This window comes from Cydia amplana, chromosome 11 (genome assembly GCF_948474715.1).
Source record: "Cydia amplana chromosome 11, ilCydAmpl1.1, whole genome shotgun sequence".
In the NCBI taxonomy this organism is placed as follows: domain Eukaryota; kingdom Metazoa; phylum Arthropoda; class Insecta; order Lepidoptera; family Tortricidae; genus Cydia; species Cydia amplana.
In genome coordinates this window covers 1,195,185-1,213,721 of record NC_086079.1, presented here as the reverse complement: position 1 = coordinate 1,213,721, position 18,537 = coordinate 1,195,185, and the positions used below count along the sequence as shown (strand labels likewise).

General features: G+C 43.7%; 2 protein-coding genes across 2 annotated transcripts in view; one reads left to right on the top strand and one right to left on the bottom strand.

The window, feature by feature from the left end:
* LOC134652020 (DNA topoisomerase 2) overlaps positions 1–18,537 on the top strand; it is a 39,318-nt gene that overhangs the window by 18,644 nt on the left and 2,137 nt on the right. The window contains exons 12-18 of the mRNA XM_063507173.1: positions 716–839; positions 2,965–2,979; positions 3,704–3,859; positions 6,606–6,758; positions 10,703–10,819; positions 14,095–14,263; positions 16,526–16,776. Of these exons, the coding sequence (XP_063363243.1) occupies positions 716–839; positions 2,965–2,979; positions 3,704–3,859; positions 6,606–6,758; positions 10,703–10,819; positions 14,095–14,263; positions 16,526–16,776 (985 nt within the window). The remainder of the gene's footprint in view (positions 1–715; positions 840–2,964; positions 2,980–3,703; positions 3,860–6,605; positions 6,759–10,702; positions 10,820–14,094; positions 14,264–16,525; positions 16,777–18,537) is intronic.
* The window catches only part of LOC134651923 (uncharacterized), a 343,848-nt gene continuing 325,579 nt past the window's right edge, over positions 269–18,537 (bottom strand). Inside the window, exon 13 of the mRNA XM_063507037.1 lies at positions 269–315. The gene's annotated coding sequence lies outside the window, so the exon portion shown is untranslated. The remainder of the gene's footprint in view (positions 316–18,537) is intronic.

The window sequence follows — 18,537 nt, the reverse complement described above, 5'->3', positions numbered from 1 at the left end:
TTATACCTGTAGGCCTGATTTAGACGGCGCGCGAACTCGCGTGCGATTTTAGTTACATTGCGGATCATTGAGATTACAACAATTCAACCGACCGATCAAATAACGCAATGTAATGAAACTCGCATGCGAGTTCTCGCAGAGTTTAAATGAGCCCGTACCCTGCATAAAATTAATGTTTGTGCGGGACATTCTATCATACTCCTTAGCGGTATCTTGGTCGCGTTTTTATCACCTGTCATGTCATGCGTCACTTTCGCGCTTACATACTTGTTAGAACGTGACAGGCATGGTGACAAACGATAAAGAGCCGGCCATCTTAGCTCTTCTGAATAGGGAATATTACGCGAAAGTCTGCGTAGATGGCGCCACATCAACAACAAGTAAACAATCTAAGGGTCTTCCGCAAACGAGAGTCGACATTTTGTTATCTAACCTCTCTATCACTCTTGCATATTCGAGCGATAAAGAGGCAAATAGCTGAGTTTCGATTTCGCGTTCCCCGGTAGGCCCTTTGTAAGCAAACCGCCTTGATGTATCAATGTCATATTTGATTGTCTGTGAAAACTTGTCAAAAAACAGTTTAAGGTACAGTATGTATAAGTTACTCTATGGTATACTTAAGTCACTAGTGGTGCACTCTGGCGGCAAAACATTACAGTAATACTCCCTATTTGAAATGCTCTGTGTGATGAAAACCATGTTTTGTTATTAAAAGGAAAAAGACTCCATCAATGCTCTGGCGCGAGGACCTGGACGTGTTCCTCATCAAGCTCGAGGATGTGGAGGAGAAGGAGCGGCAGGAGGAAGTCACCACCAACAAGAAGACCGCGAAGGCACTGGTAAATATCCCGTACAACTACTGCTACCATTGTAGACAATCTGGACGAAACACAATCTAATGCCATCAATGTAGACAACCTGGACGTGTTCGTCATCAAGCTCGAGGATGTGGAGAAGGAGCGGCAAGAGGAGGTCACCACCAACAAGACCGCCAAGGCACTGGTAAATATCCCGTACAACTACTGCTACCATTGTAGACAATCTGGACGAAACACAATCTAATGCCATCAATGTAGACAACCTGGACGTGTTCCTCATCAAGCTCGAGGATGTGGAGGAGGTCACCACCAACAAGAAGACCGCCAAGGCACTGGTAAATATGCCGTACAACTACTGCTAACATTGTAGACAATCTGGACGGACAACAGAATCTAATGCAATCAATGTAGACAACCTGGACGTGTTCCTCATCAAGGTCACCACCAACAAGAAGACCGCCAAGGCACTGGTAAATATCCCGTACAACTACTGCTAACATTGTAGACAATCTGGACGAACAACAGAATCTAATGCCATCAATGTAGACAACCTGGACGTGTTCCTCATCAAGCTCGAGGATGTGGAGCAAAGGCCAAGAGGAGGTCACCACCAACAAGACCGCCAAGGCACTGGTAAATATCCCGTACAACTACTGCTACCATTGTAGACAATCTGGACGAAACACAATCAAATGCCATCAATGTAGACAACCTGGACGTGTTCCTCATCAAGCTCGAGGATGTGGAGCAAAGGCCAAGAGGAGGTCACCACCAACAAGACCGCCAAGGCACTGGTAAATATGCTGTACAACTACTGCTAACATTGTAGACAATCTGGACGAACAACAGAATCTAATGACATCAATGTAGACAACCTGGACGCGTTCCTCATCAAGCTCGAGGATGTGGAGCAAAGGCCAAGAGGAGGTCACCACCAACAAGACCGCCAAGGCACTGGTAAATATCCCGTACAACTACTGCTACCATTGTAGACAATCTGGACGAAACACAATCAAATGCCATCAATGTAGACAACCTGGACGTATTCCTCATCAAGGTCACCACCAACAAGAAGACCGCCAAGGCACTAGTAAATATGCTGTACAACTACTGCTACCATTGTAGACAATCTGGACGAACAACAGAATCTAATGCCATCAATGTAGACAACCTGGACGCGTTCCTCATCAAGCTCGAGGATGTGGAGGAGGTCACCACCAACAAGAAGACCGCCAAGGCACTGGTAAATATGCCGTACAACTACTGCTAACATTGTAGACAATCTGGACGAACAACAGAATCTAATGCCATCAATGTAGACAACCTGGACGCGTTCCTCATCAAGCTCGAGGATGTGGAGAAGGAGCGGCAAGAGGAGGTCACCACCAACAAGACCGCCAAGGCACTGGTAAATATCCCGTACAACTACTGCTACCATTGTAGACAATCTGGACGAAACACAATCAAATGCCATCAATGTAGACAACCTGGACGTGTTCCTCATCAAGCTCGAGGATGTGGAGCAAAGGCCAAGAGGAGGTCACCACCAACAAGACCGCCAAGGCACTGGTAAATATGCTGTACAACTACTGCTAACATCACTACATAGTATAAAACAAAGTCGCTTCCCGCTGTCCCTATATATGCTTAGATCTTTAAAACTACGCAACGGATTTTGATGCGGTTTCGTCATGCATGTTCACTTTTCGGAGAGTATGTATTTAAGTTTAGTATTTAGTGCATTAGTGCATAGCATAATATGTATGTTTAAAACGTAAAAATGAGCGCGATCTCACCAACAAACTGCAATCGCAGTTTGGCGAGGAATATAACTTGTTATAAATTGTTGTTTACTTTATGATAAATAAATAAAAAATCTATTATATTCAAGAGGAAGAGGGTGAGCATTCAAGAGGAATGTTTATGTATAATATGTTAACCCGTGCGATGCCGGGGCGGGTCGCTAGTTGTAGATAATCTGGACGAAAAACAGAATCAAATGCCACCATTGTAGACAACCTGGACGCCATGAATATGGATGGTGCTGAAAAATTCTTCGCTTTTATTTTAATTACAACAGTCTCCATACACATTGTTTTAGGTTCTATTAACAATATGTTTTTCTTTTTCCTATTATGCACCCTAGATGGATAGAATGAAGGTATGCGATAATATTAAAAAATAAATAATAATTATTATTTATTTCAGAAAATAGTTTCCATAATATTAGTAACTTATTATTGTAACTTATTATTAAGATATTATTTTCTTTTTTATTGCTTAAATTTAAGTATAGGTAACTAAAGTCTATTTTTTTATTCGGTAGACTAAAATGACATTTCATAGTGTGAAGATCATGTGTCATTTCATACTATGAACTGTCATTTTAGTCTACCGAATAAAAAAATAGACTTAAGTTTTGACCGTCGTATTCTATGATACAGCTGGAATACCACCCTAAAGGACTCGTTTTATTTGATCAAGTACTTAATACTTACTTTCAAGAAACTGGTCAAAGCACACTTTCTCGAGTTGCAAAAGGGAAACCACCCCCTCACTTAAACTCCTAACTAGCTCATAGGAAATCAAATAAAATCAATAAAATAAAATGTTATACGTATATCTATATATATATATAGAAGGGGCCAGGCTGAAAATCAGCGCTGGATATATGCATGCCACATATCTAGCACGGGCTGAGACTGGTACCCATTGCCTATAACAATATGAAATTTAAATTAATGTTAGTTCCTACCTACTATGTTTAAGGTGTTTATTCTAATTGTAAGATATCTAGTTGTAAGAATGTAAGATTTCTAGTTGTGGCAATAAACTGTTTTTTATCTTTTATCTTATCTTTTATCTTAATATAAATCTGTATTCAGGCAAACAAGAACAAGAGCCGCAAATCCATGTTGGACATCGCTCCATCAACGAACGGGCGTAGAGTGGAACCGAAGATCTCTGAGGACCTCATCAAGCGTATACAGGCCGCCGAGAAAGCCAAGACCAGGAAGGAGATCAAGAAGGAATACGACCCGGTAAGTTAGCGTGTATCCAGGTACCCTAGCAAGAGTCTAGTCGACGCTGGACACTAACGGACGTAGAGTGGAACCGAAGATCTCTGAAGACCTAATCAAGCGTATTCAGGCCGCCGAGAAGGCCAAGACCAGGAGATCAAGAAGGGGTACGACCCGGTAAGTTAGCGTATATCCAGGTACCCTAGCAGGAGTCTAGTCGACGCTGGACACTAACGGACGTAGAGTGGAACCGAAGATCTCTGAAGACCTCATCAAGCGTATTCAGGCCGCCGAGAAGGCCAAGACCAGGAGATCAAGAAGGGGTACGACCCGGTAAGTTAGCGTATATCCAGGTACCCTAGCAAGAGTCTAGTCGACGCTGGACACTAACGGACGTAGAGTGGAACCGAAGATCTCTGAAGACCTCATCAAGCGTATTCAGGCCGCTGAGAAGGCCAAGACCAGGAGATCAAGAAGGGGTACGACCCGGTAAGTTAGCGTATATCCAGGTACCCTAGCAGGAGTCTAGTCGACGCTGGACACTAACGGACGTAGAGTGGAACCGAAGATCTCTGAGGACCTCATCAAGCGCATACAGGCTGCCGAGAAAGCCAAGACCAGAAAGGAGATCAAGAAGGAATACGACCCGGTAAGTTAGCGTATATCCAGGCACCCTAGCAGGAGTCTAGTCGACGCTGGACACTAACGGACGTAGAGTGGAACCGAAGATATCTGAAGACCTCATCAAGCGTATTCAGGCCGCTGAGAAGGCCAAGACCCGGAAGGAGATCAAGAAGGAATACGACCCGGTAAGTTAGCGTATATCCAGGTACCCTAGCAGGAGTCTAGTCGACGCTGGACACTAACGGACGTAGAGTGGAACCGAAGATCTCTGAAGACCTCATCAAGCGTATTCAGGCCGCTGAGAAGGCCAAGACCAGGAGATCAAGAAGGGGTACGACCCGGTAAGTTAGCGTATATCCAGGTACCCTAGCAGGAGTCTAGTCGACGCTGGACACTAACGGACGTAGAGTGGAACCGAAGATCTCTGAAGACCTCATCAAGCGTATTCAGGCCGCCGAGAAGGCCAAGACCAGGAGATCAAGAAGGAATATGACCCGGTAAGTGTCTTATCTTTTAATCAGGTTTCATTCATGGTCGAGTCCGTCATTTTGTGACTGAGCTCGACAGAAAACGAGATGAGATTTAGGGCTCATTTAGACGGCGCGTGAACTTGTACCTATACGATTTTATAGCTGGTCAACCAAATCTTGTCAGTAAAAAAAGGCGCGAAATTCAAATTTTCTATGGGACGATATCCCTTCGCGCCTACATTTTTCAAATTTGCCGCCTTTTTCTACTGTCAAGATCTGGTTGACCAAGTATAGTTACATAGCGAACCATTGAGGTTACATCAATTCAGCCGACCGATCAAATGACGCAATGTAATGAAACTCGCATGCGAGTTCTCGCACTGTCAGGCGTGGCTCACTCCGCGATTTCATCGCGTCGCTACAAGTAGCTAAAAGTACATGCGGCCCACACCAATTTTGGTGTCTAGCCATAGTAATTGCCGCGCACCGCTACGGAACGGACGCCTGCTCGCACTTGCGCCACCTAGTGGTCATATCTGTCGTAAAAGACGCGTTTTGTGAGAGAGTGAATCTTCTGTACCTTATACTATTATTTATTCTGTGGTGGTACTGGTACTCAGTAAATGGATTATATGGACACAATGTACAAAATAAGGGAAATTAACAATCAAATTCATAACATCACGAAGCCACACCTCGGACACTGGCGATCAAATGTATGAAACAAACGCGTTCCTACGCACACAGCCTAAGCTCGTGTAGGTGAACGCGTACCATGCTTGTGTGAGTGAGATAAGACATTGTAGGGTAACTGTGAGGTAACCGAGAGGTGGGCGGCACTTTCAACGGGAGGCAGGGAGTGTCCATACTGTAGTCATAGTCATAGTCATAGTTTATTCATAAACAATTTTCATTGTGTTTGAAATTAATTTACATATACATTTTCTTATCTATATCATAGAGAAAAAAATACATAGAGTGCTCACTCCATACATCAGTTTTAGTACCAAAAAGACTATTAGCATCTAGCATCGAGTAGCGGAACTATCAGTACTGCTACTTGACAATAGATGTAGCCACCGACCGGAAAGTCTTATGCTGTTGAGATAAGACTTTCCGGTCGGTGCTACATCTATTGTCAAGTAGCAGTACTGATAGTTCCGCTACTCGATCCTAGATGTAGACACTGAAATTAATAGTCTGAACTGATGTATGGAGTGAGCACTCTATGTATTTTTTACTCTATGTCTATATACACAAATTATAATGTCACGAACAATAAATATTACAATTAAATTTTATTAAAAGAAAATTAAAATATAAAACACGATTAGAACAATATTATAAATTAATAATATTTCATTTGTAAAGTCAAAATTAATATTTATTATTCATGTCAAAAACATGAATTAAAAATCTTAAAATATTTACAGTCATAATACTTGCATTAATCTAAATTTTTACTAAAATATTCCTCCACATAGTAACATTTATATTTACATTGTATGCTAGTACTCTTTATTATACTGTGACGAAGCAAATAATGACTTTATCCGGTCTACCGGTTTAGCCGGTCTACCTAGCTTTATTTGACGTTCATAAGCGCATTGTAATTATGCCTACTTGAATAAACTATCTTTTATCTTTATCTTTTATCTTTAATAAATTTCCAGGATGACCCAGCCGGCATCAGCCCGTCGAGCGGCGAGAAGAAACCCAAGTCCAGGGTGAAGAAGGAAAAGGCCGAAAAACCGGAAAAGGCAGAAAAGAACGGCCTCAAGCAGAGCAAGCTCAACTTCAAGAAGGAAAAGAAACCCAGCCCCAAAGTAAGTATTCTCGACTTATTGAACAACTACCCCCATCCAGTGTTCGAAAGGATAATTATCAATGATAGTTATCTTAGGAGACAAATGGCAAGAAATGGCAAAGGATAGGAAACAATGGGCAAAATTGGAGGAGGCCTTTACCCTACAGAGGGGTTCTCATTACAAATAAATATATACCAATAACTAAATTGATAAAAATAAATTGAACCTTAGACATATATTAAATTATAAAAATAAAAATAAAAATTAAGATTTCATAAAATATTTTCTGAAATAATAAGACATGTTTAATAATGATAATGTACATCATATATTTTTTTTATCCTGTACAATATTTATATCTAAAATTACAAATTAAAATTATAAATTTAAAAAAAAGACAACGCTTCAAGTCGTTCCCGGCGCAAAGGTGCCCATGATGCTCGCAGCATTGCCACGCTGGATCACCAGGGACAGCCTTTGCACGAGGAACGACTCGGAGCGGGGGCCTTCCCCTTTCTGTCTGAGTCGACGTCCTAAGTCGCGTGTGAAGCGTTTCGCGTCGGCTCCCCAGCAACCCGCCGTTTCAACTGCGAAAGGGACGATTATGTAGGCAGGGGAGAGGGGATCATATTTACGACGCTTCACATCCGCTTGTGTTTCCGCTGCCGCTCCGGCCACGCGTGAGGTACGGCTGACATGGGAGGCGGCGAAGGTGCTGACGCACGTAGCGTCCCATACCAAACACCGCCCCCTTTCCCAAGGTACCAAAGTCAGGCCATCAGGCCGTTTACCGTCGGTACGACTAAGACCTGGTGGCTCAAGTACCGATGGCACACCAGCTGATCTAAGGGCCCGCTGGATCGTATCGTTTAGGGCATGGTGGCGCGGATGCCTACCTGCACATCGGCGACAACTCAGTGCGTGATGACCGTCAGCACCCACCATGGAACCGCAGATGCATAAATGTGGTTGGCATACATCGCAGCCCAGGCGGAGAGCAACGGCCACGCGCAACGAGTTGCCGTCGAGTAAGGTACCCAATTGGGGCGAAGGCAATGCGTGGAGCCATGCCCCTGATTCTGGTTGTGATACTGCCAGAAGCCTCGCACGGTCTACACCCGCGGCACTCTCAATAAGGTTGTCAATCGAGGCTTTAGAGCGGGTGTCGTCCCACGCACGCTGTATTTTGGGATTCTCTGGCACAGTCGCTCCCTGGTTGATGCACAACCATTCCCTTAAGGCGTCAGCCACAAAGGGAATGCACACCCTGTCGCCATTTTTAGGTAAAATACGAGCAACGAGGTCTGCCACCCCATGGGCCGACGCCAAAAAGGCCGGTAGACTCACATCTTGAATACGACGCACACCAAGGCCACCGTGACGGACTGGAAGAGCTGCTTGTGTCCACTGGTTATCGTTCATCGAGATGTTTACGATGGACTCAATTGTTAACTTTATAGTGGCATCGAAGCAACTGATGTCGTCGGGAAATAACCAAACCGGGGCCGTACGCATAAGATAGGTTACTTTAGGCACGGCGAAACATTTTTGTAAAAGGACCAAAGCTACATGCGGATTAATATCCTTGAGGCGTTCGCCGGCAAGCAGGAGGAGCTCTTTGCGCGATAGTAGAGCCTCGGGAACTGCAGATGGAAATATAGGGGCTCCGAGTAAGGTGAAAGAGTTGGAGTTAAGTTCCGTAAGCCCAGGCAATATCGATGAGAAGGAGGGAAGGAAAGAAGATGACTCCAACCCGCAAGCGAAAAACTCGCATTTGGACGCATTAACTTCTAAACCCAAATCATTAAGGCGCGAAAGCAAAATAAGCAAGTCTCGCTTTACCTCTTCTGGTTTACCTCCAATGGTCCCATCATCGAGGTACCAGATATTGAGTGGGGACTTAAGTTCAGCGATTGCTTTTTGTATTGAGAGGCTAAACGTGAGGGGGCCCAACGGATCTCCTTGTTGAGCACCCACTTGAGACATAATGCGACTGGAACCATAGAAGAGGTTGGAAGGAAGGTGATAGACCTGATAGAGGAAGGGGTAGAGAATTGGAATATTCTCCCTTACCTCGTTTAATAAGGCGTCCCTTTCAACCGAGTTGAAGGCGTTTTTTAAGTCCAGTTTGACTATCACACTACCTGCATTTTCTGGATCTAAAGCAAAACTACGCACTGCATGTATCGCCGCTTCGCAACCCAACGGTGTCCCGAAACCTACCTGAACTGGCTGAAGGTAGGAAGCCATCTGCTCTCTTACCGCGCGGCACCCAAGTTTAATAATTATATTTTGAATAAATAATAATTGTATATGGATAAAAATGAAAATGTATAATAATTTTTTTTTGTTGCATGTAAATGAAATGTTATACTGCATGTAAAAATAATGAGAAAATAAAAGGCTTATTTATTTATTATATTATTTATTAGTTATCTTGATAATTATCGTGATTTTTATGCCTGATGATAATTATCGATTTGATAATAACGTAAAATAAAACAAACGCCCCAATCATTATTTTTTACTATCAAAGAATTCAAAGAAAATAAATATAGCACCATCTATTACTTGGGATAACTATCCGATATTTATCGGATAATTGTCGCGATAATTATCAAAGACTATAATTATCTGGATAATTTAGAACCCTGCCCCTATCCAAGATTTACCTGCCAGAACATTTCAGGAGCAATGAGTGACGATCTACTAAAGTCTTGGAGGATACAACTAAACGGAGTAGCCATTAACAGGCTTTCCCCTCTGTCGAAAATAGGCGGCCAACGGTCATACACAATGTATGGACTGACGTTTATCTGACATGGCTATTTTTACGTTACGCATACATTTGACGTTCCCCTCCCCCGCAAAAATCGGCAGACTGTTTTGTACAGAAAATTACAGACATGGCGTCTCCGTTTGATTATATCCTCCAAGACTAAAGTAGAAGATCGGCATATACCATCTTTGGTTGGGTAGACCATCATAGGGCAAAAACTCGTGTTTAATGAACACGTACTTCGCTCATACACCGTCAGAAAGGAAGAGCTGCGCTCGTTAAGAGTTAGAAGCGGTCATACCTGATAGGTGGTATTCGCCACATTTACCTTATTATTAGAAGGACCATTAGAACTTTAAGACTATATACCTATGTATATGTATTATAATAAAGCTTACGCATTATGACTACGATGTGTTATGCAATCCTATTTAGGATTCTCAAAGGTCGGCAACGCTTAAGTGGCTCCTGTGATGTTGTTTATGTCCATGGGCGACGATGACCGCTGCCCATCAGGCGGCGCGTCTGCTGGTTTGCTCACATAAAAAAATCCTATGGTGCAAGGGGGCCGGCCACGGAACCGGCGGAACTAGCCAACACTTTTTATGCAAAAAATTCCTTGTTGCCTAAGAAGGAAGATGGTATTTTGCCTCGCTCGCTGTTTTATATAATAGGGATGTTGACACATGTTGAATTTTATAACAAAATCTAGTAAAATAGATAGCAAACGAGCAATTTATCACAATAATGTGGATATTAAAATCAAAATATTGAAAAATTACAAAAATACAGGACCTGAAAATTTCAAAATTTAAGTTTTTTTTAACTTACAAAAACGATAAAAGTAAGGGTACCATTCGATTCCTTACATTTCACCAAAAAAAATATTGTATAGCAACTATATACATAAACGCAATATTTCACCGACAAAAACGCAATTTTCTTGTTTTGTCCATACTACAACGTGGGCGATGACGTCACGGCCTCTGGCCGTTTTGTATAGGGCGTTTCGCGAGTGAAGTGCGACTGTCAGACCTTGACTACGATTTCTGACTTTTGTGTTACTTTAATGCAATGGGTCCCATATAGACATTTGATCCTAAAAACAAACCCGATCGATTGATACCATAAAAAAAATTAGTCATGTAGCCTATTGCCTAATTAGTATATGTTTCCGTTGCAGAAGAAGATGACCTTCGACGGCAGCGATAGCGAGGAGCTGTCAGGTTCCGACGCGGACGTGTCCGCGGAACCCGTCATCCCGAGGGAGCGGACCAACGCCCGCAGAGCGGCCACCAAGGTCCGTGTTCCTTGTTCCTTGTTCCTGTACGCCTAGCACATGTTTGGCGCGACAGTATCTCGCTACGAGATAGACACACACCACTACACGTCGTTTTCCAACTGGACTTTTTCTAAAATAAATATCGAAAACCCGATTCTTTCAAATCTGGACGTTCTTGGGCTCATTCCAGGGATCGGAACCGGTTTTTTGCAAAAACTTCGAAATAACCATATTTTTCGAATTATTTTATACTCGAAATGTAGGACTCAGTTGTGTGTTTAGGTAACGACTACGTATTATTAGATTGCCCAATTAGAAATGAAGTAATTAGCAAAGAACGAAAAAATACCGCTTCCGTTCCCATACAAAAAATACCGGTATCCGATCCCTGGCTCATTCTATTCAGAATCGACAGCACTCTCCATCCTACCATTAAAAAAAGATGTCCCAAAATGTCAATTCCATTACGTCACGTTTTTAGTATGAGAAAAAATTTCACTTGTATGTAACGTGACGTAGTGGAATGTACAATTTTCATACAAAAAATTGGGACATCTTTTTTTAATGGTAGGATGGAGAGTGCTGTCGATTCTGAGTAGAATGAGCCCAAGAACGTCCAGATTTGAAAGAATCGGGTTTTCGATAGTTATTTTAGAAAAAGCCCAACTATGTTAATTAACGCATTCACTGCCAGCAACCCGCACTATCCGTAGTCGCTTTTCGCTACATACGGTTTTCCCATGTCATCGGCTACGCTCGTAGCGCGTAGCTCGCGCTGGCATTGATTGTGTTAAAGAGGGACGGGTAGTCTTATCTCGCGAGATACTGTCGCGCTAATCATGTGCTAGTCCGGCTGTTCCTAGAGTTAGACCGAGAAAAGTCTGCAGCGATTTTGATAGCCCACGCAGTGCAAGTGTTATTTACACGTCATAAATTCATAGAAGTTTGACGTTTAAAATGACACTTGCACTGCGTGGTCTATCAAATCGCTGCAGACTTCTCGGTCTGACTCTACTAGTTAAAATGACACTTGCACTGCGTGGTCTATCAAATCGCTGCAGACTTTTCTCGGTCTGACTCTACTAGTTAAAATGACACTTGCACTGCGTGGTCTATCAAATCGCTGCAGACTTTTCTCGGTCTGACTTTACTAGTTAGAATGACACTTGCACTTCGTGGTCTATCAAATCGCTGCAGACTTTTCTCGGTCTGACTCTACTAGTTAGAATGACACTTGCACTTCGTGGTCTATCAAATCGCTGCAGACTTTTCTCGGTCTGACTCTACTAGTTAGAATGACACTTGCACTTCGTGGTCTATCAAATCGCTGCAGACTTTTCTCGGTCTGACTCTACTAGTTAGAATGACACTTGCACTTCGTGGTCTATCAAATCGCTGCAGACTTTTCTCGGTCTGACTCTACTAGTTAGAATGACACTTGCACTTCGTGGTCTATCAAATCGCTGCAGACTTTTCTCGGTCTGACTCTACTAGTTAGAATGACACTTGCACTTCGTGGTCTATCAAATCGCTGCAGACTTTTCTCGGTCTGACTCTACTAGTTAGAATGACACTTGCACTTCGTGGTCTATCAAATCGCTGCAGACTTTTCTCGGTCTGACTCTACTAGTTAGAATGACACTTGCACTGCGTGGTCTATCAAATCGCTGCAGACTTTTCTCGGTCTGACTCTACTAGTCGCGGGATGCGGGAGGGACGTACCGACTGAGTATTATGGGCTATAGGAGCCCGTAAATACCGCATTGGGCATAGTATATATTGTGCCTGACCATAGAGAAAAAAATACATAGAGTGCTCACTCCATACATCAGTTTTAGTACCAAAAAGACTATTAGCATCTAGCATCTAGTAGCGGAACTATTAGTACTGCTACTTGACAATAGATGTAGCACCGACCGGAAAGTCTTATGCTGTTGAGATAAGACTTTCCGGTCGGTGCTACATCTATTGTCAAGTAGCAGTACTGATAGTTCCGCTACTCGATGCTAGATGTAGATACTGAAATTAATAGTCTGAACTGATGTATGGAGTGAGCACTCTATGTATTTTTTTCTCTATGGCCTGACACAGAAATGGCGCCCTAGATAGGAATCAAATTTGCACCCCCCCAGACGAAACGAACTAACGAAAGGGTTATTCTTATTGAAATCAAAGAGAATAGATAGTATAGAGGGGTCCTGTCATAGTAAATTTTGTAGTCACAGTAAATTTACTGCCATCTATTGATACACGACTAAAAATCTATAAAAAAATATACATATGGATAAATGATTTTATAATTTTATATCATTTTGACCCGTGTTCTTTCACTGATACCTATGTGTTAAAATTTCTAAATATCAAACTGTGTCGTCAACGCCGTCTAACCGAGCATAGGCCAAAGGTGTGTGCGCCATCTATCCGAGAATGACTTTTTCTTGATTTTCGAGGCACATTTCCATCCTTAGACTTTATTCATCTTATACGGAGCAGGGATGTTGCGGATGCCGATTTTTTGACATCCGCGGATGCGGATGCGGATGCGAACTTTTAAAGGCTCACATCCGCGGATGCGGAAGCGGATGTCAAGATAGTGCCATAAAAAACGTCAAATATTACATTTTAGTAATTTTTATTTTAAAAAACCGGCCAAGTGCGAGTCGGACTCGCGTTCCAAGGGTTCCGTACATTAAGTCCCACTCACGCTTGACTGCTCATTTCTAATAGGTTATTTGGTTAATGACTAAATTACCTAGCAGTCTAGCACTTACGCTGATGCTAAGACGTTCCTGTACCGACCTGTTCCACATCCGCATCCGCATTAAATCCGCATCGATTTTATGCGGATGCGGATGTTGAAAACAATGCGGAACTTCCGCGGTTGCGGATGCGGATATTCGCAACATCCCTGGAGTTACATGTCTTTGTTGAAATGTACGTTTATTTTAGACTTCATATGGTATATTTCTATGGACGCCACTCCGCTTGTACATTAACTTAACACCAAACCTATAAATAAATAAATATTATAGGACATTCTTACACAAATTGACTAAGTCCCACAGTAACCTCAAGAAGGCTTGTGTTGTGGGTACTCAGACAACGATATATATATAATATACAAATACATAAATACATAGAAAACACCCAAGACTCGGGAACAAATATCTGTGTTAATCACACAAATAAATGCCCTTACTAGGATTCGAACCCAAGACCGCGGCTTAACAGGCAGCGTCACTACCCACTAGGCCAAACCAGTCGTCAAACTAATTTTACCATTATGTCCACAGGTCCAAAAGTACAAGGACTCTGAGAACTCTTCGTCGGACAGTGAGCCCGAGCTGCTGGACAACAAGGTGTCCGACACGGAGGCGCCGGCGCGGGCGCTGTCGCTCAGCGACGATGACTTCAACGTGAAGAAGACCGCCAAGACCAAGAAACCCGTCGAGATGGACGCAGGTATGCAGCGCATTCATAACATGTAGTACAAGGACTCAGAACTCGCCGGAAAGCGAGCTTGAGCTGCTGGACAACAAGGTGTCGGACACGGAGGCGCCGACGCGGGCGCTGTCGCTCAGCGACGAAGACTTCAACGTGAAGAAGACCGCCAAGACCAAGAAGCCCGTCGAGATGGACGCAGGTATGCAGCGCATTCATAACATGTAGTACAAGGACTCAGAACTCGTCGGACAGTGAGCTTGAGCTGCTGGACAACAAGGTGTCCGACACGGAGGCGCCGGCGCGGGCGCTGTCGCTCAGCGACGAAGACTTCAACGTGAAGAAGACCGCCAAGACCAAGACCAAGCCCGTCGAGATGGACGCAGGTATGCAGCGCATTCATAACATGTAGTACAAGGACTCAGAACTCGTCGGACAGTGAGCTTGAGCTGCTGGACAACAAGGTGTCCGACACGGAGGCGCCGGCGCGGGCGCTGTCGCTCAGCGACGATGACTTCAACGTGAAGAAGACCGCCAAGACCAAGAAACCCGTCGAGATGGACGCAGGTATGCAGCGCATTCATAACATGTAGTACAAGGACTCAGAACTCGCCGGAAAGCGAGCTTGAGCTGCTGGACAACAAGGTGTCGGACACGGAGGCGCCGACGCGGGCGCTGTCGCTCAGCGACGAAGACTTCAACGTGAAGAAGACCGCCAAGACCAAGAAGCCCGTCGAGATGGACGCAGGTATGCAGCGCATTCATAACATGTAGTACAAGGACTCAGAACTCGTCGGACAGTGAGCTTGAGCTGCTGGACAACAAGGTGTCCGACACGGAGGCGCCGGCGCGGGCGCTGTCGCTCAGCGACGAAGACTTCAACGTGAAGAAGACCGCCAAGACCAAGACCAAGCCCGTCGAGATGGACGCAGGTATGCAGCGCATTCATAACATGTAGTACAAGGACTCAGAACTCGTCGGACAGTGAGCTTGAGCTGCTGGACAACAAGGTGTCCGACACGGAGGCGCCGGCGCGGGCGCTGTCGCTCAGCGACGAAGACTTCAACGTGAAGAAGACCGCCAAGACCAAGACCAAGCCCGTCGAGATGGACGCAGGTATGCAGCGCATTCATAACATGTAGTACAAGGACTCAGAACTCGTCGGACAGTGAGCCCGAGCTGCTGGACAACAAGGTGTCTGACACGGAGGCGCTGTCGCTCAGCGACACAGACTTCTACGTGAAGAAGACCGCCAAGACCAAGAAGCCCGTCGAGATGGACGCAGGTATGCAGCGCATTCATAACATGTAGTACAAGGACTCAGAACTCGTCGGACAGTGAGCTTGAGCTGCTGGACAACAAGGTGTCCGACACGGAGGCGCTGTCGCTCAGCGACACAGACTTCAACGTGAAGAAGACCGCCAAGACCAAGAAGCCCGTCGAGATGGACGCAGGTATGCAGCGCATTCATAACAAAAAAGGTCGCAAAAACTAGTATTTCAATTAGCCACGATTTCTAAGACACAGCCAGAATGTCATTACATTTATCACTGAAAGAACTCAAGCCGAAAAAACAACGGGTTGCACTCCGGGAGTGCCGACAGAAGTGAAAACTCAATGACATCTTACACTCTCGCGAGTTTAACATTTTTTCCCCGTCACAAAAAGTGCACAGCGCCGCTAAAGAAGTTTTCACTTCAAAAATTCATCCGATATTAGGCTGTACTATACTCAGAGCACAGAATACTAGAGAGGGGCCACGCCGCCGATGGCCGCGTCGCTGTTGTTAGCTACATGAGCATACTCACTTCAACAATATTTAATATTGCAATACATTGCTGCTAAACAAAGTTACATTATTGCAAAGCCAAGTGTCTACGCCGCGATGAATAGGGTACAAGACGATAAACTCCCTGATAAATTGTCTCATAGTACAGAGGACCTACCGCGAACCACTTCATTAAACTTCATTCATTCGTTCGTTTATTTGCATCTTTATCACTCTTGCTCTTTGTGTGGGGATAAAAAACTTGCGACAGGCGAACTCAATACAAATCGGCCAGCATGTCCGATTTCCTCATATTCATAAATCTATGGTACTATAATACTAAACATGAACGTAATGTTAAAATGTTTAAATTTTATTGTTTTTATGTTACTTATTTTCAAATTCCGGTCTTTCCGAATGTTTTCTGCAAGTATTTTTTTTATTGAGAAAGATTATTTCTCTTCCTGAATGTTCAATCTAATTCTTCTACTCACTTGCAATTTACTTGTCCACAGACTGCCTATTCGACTCGCTCATCGAAGAATCCAAGAAAGACGAGTCCTTCAAAAACTCGCTCAACCATAAGTCCCCCTCCCCGGTCGCAATCTCCAGCGACGAAGAACCCGCCTCCCCACCCCCCAAGAAGAAGGCTGCACCGAAGAAAAAGGCTGAAAAGGCTGAAAAGGCTGAAAAACCTAAGAAACGACCCGCGAAAGCGATCAGCCTAGATAGCGACGAGGATGACAGCATATTTGATAGTAAAAAGGTAAGATTTAGCAATTTTTTTTAAATTATAAATGGGCTTAAGCTTTGGATTCCTCCGAAAACGGTGCCGTCATATAGCGGCAGCAAAAGACGGCCGTCTTTACGGTGGCGACATGTGGACGACCGGTCTGGCCTAGCCTAGTGGGTAGTGACCCTGCCTGTGAAGCCGCGGTCCTGGGTTCCAATCCCAGTAAGGGCATTTATTTGTGCGATGAGCACAGATATTTGTTCCTGAGTCATGGTTGTTTTCTATGTATTTAAGTATTTGTATATTATATATATCGTTGTCTAAGTACCCACAACACAAGCCTAGAGCTTACCGTGGGGCTTAGTCAATTTGTGTAAAATGTCCTCTAATATTTATTTATTATTTATTTATTTATGTGGAAAGTACCACGGCGTCATAACACACCGTCTTCCACCAAGGTCAAAGCGGCAAATTTGAAAAATGTAGGCGCGATGGGATAACGTCCCATAGAAAATTTGAATTTCGCGCCTTTTCCTACTGACAAGATTTGCTTGATCATCTATAATTTACTTGGAGGATGAAATATCATCAGAAGAGGAAAATAATCGTAGTACGGAATCACTTATTCAAATCTCGTGTCATTTATTCCAAAATGGCGTCACCGCTATCTAATAAAACGTTCACGAAACTATCGACACCGTCATGACGGCCGTCATCTTACGTTACGTTGGCAATCAACGTAACGTAACGCCGTCTAGGAAACCGCGCCATCTTGTTTACATAGACAACGTTCTAGTGACGTCAGTCAACGCTATATAGCGGCCGTAATATGACGGCACCGTTTTCGGAAGAATCCAAAGCTTAACGTCCCATAGAAAATTTGAATTTCGCGCCTTTTCCTACTGACAAGATTTGCTTGATCATCTATAATTTACTTGGAGGATGAAATATCATCAGAAGAGGAAAATAATCGTAGTACGGAATCATTTATTCAAATCTCGTGTCATTTATTCAAAATGGCGTCACCGCTATCTAATAAAACGTTCACGAAACTATCGACACCGTCATGACGGCCGTCATCTTACGTTACGTTGACAATCAACGTAACGTAACGCCGTCTAGGAAACGGCGCCATTTTGTTTACATAGACAACGTTCTAGTGACGTCAGTCAACGTTATATAGCGGCCGTAATATGACGGCACCGTTTTCGGAGGAATCCAAAGCTTTACTCATGGCCACAGACTAGCCGAGGCTAAGACGTGGCCTACGATGGAGCGAGCCTGCCCAGAAGGTGCCTGTTCACCCTTGATGTGAAGGTTGCCGGGTTATATGAGCTCGGAGATATACTGGATCAACCAAATCTTGTCAGTAGTAAAAAAGCGGCAAATTTGAAAAATCGCGGGTTAGCAACACTGTGTTCGAATAATTCCAAAATCGCGTGTCATCTGTGTGTTATCTGTGGAATGTGGATCGTGAATGACAGCCATCATCTTATTGTTTACATTCTGAATCGTTTCTATTTGAAGAGAAATTTCTGCTGTCACCATTAAATACCAAGATTATGCATGACCTCAAGCAAAGCTAAGGTGCCTACAATGTACAATCATGCTCGTTGACGGTAAACATTACTAAAATTTGAGGTTATGATAATTCACTCGAACTGACGTATGAAGGGCGGAAAAATAAACACGTTTTCGTTCGATGTACATTGCTGCTTTTCTTAGCGCAATTCTGCTCTTTGAGTGTTACATGGTGTTACCCTACTTTAATTTGCAGTACATTGCTACTGACAA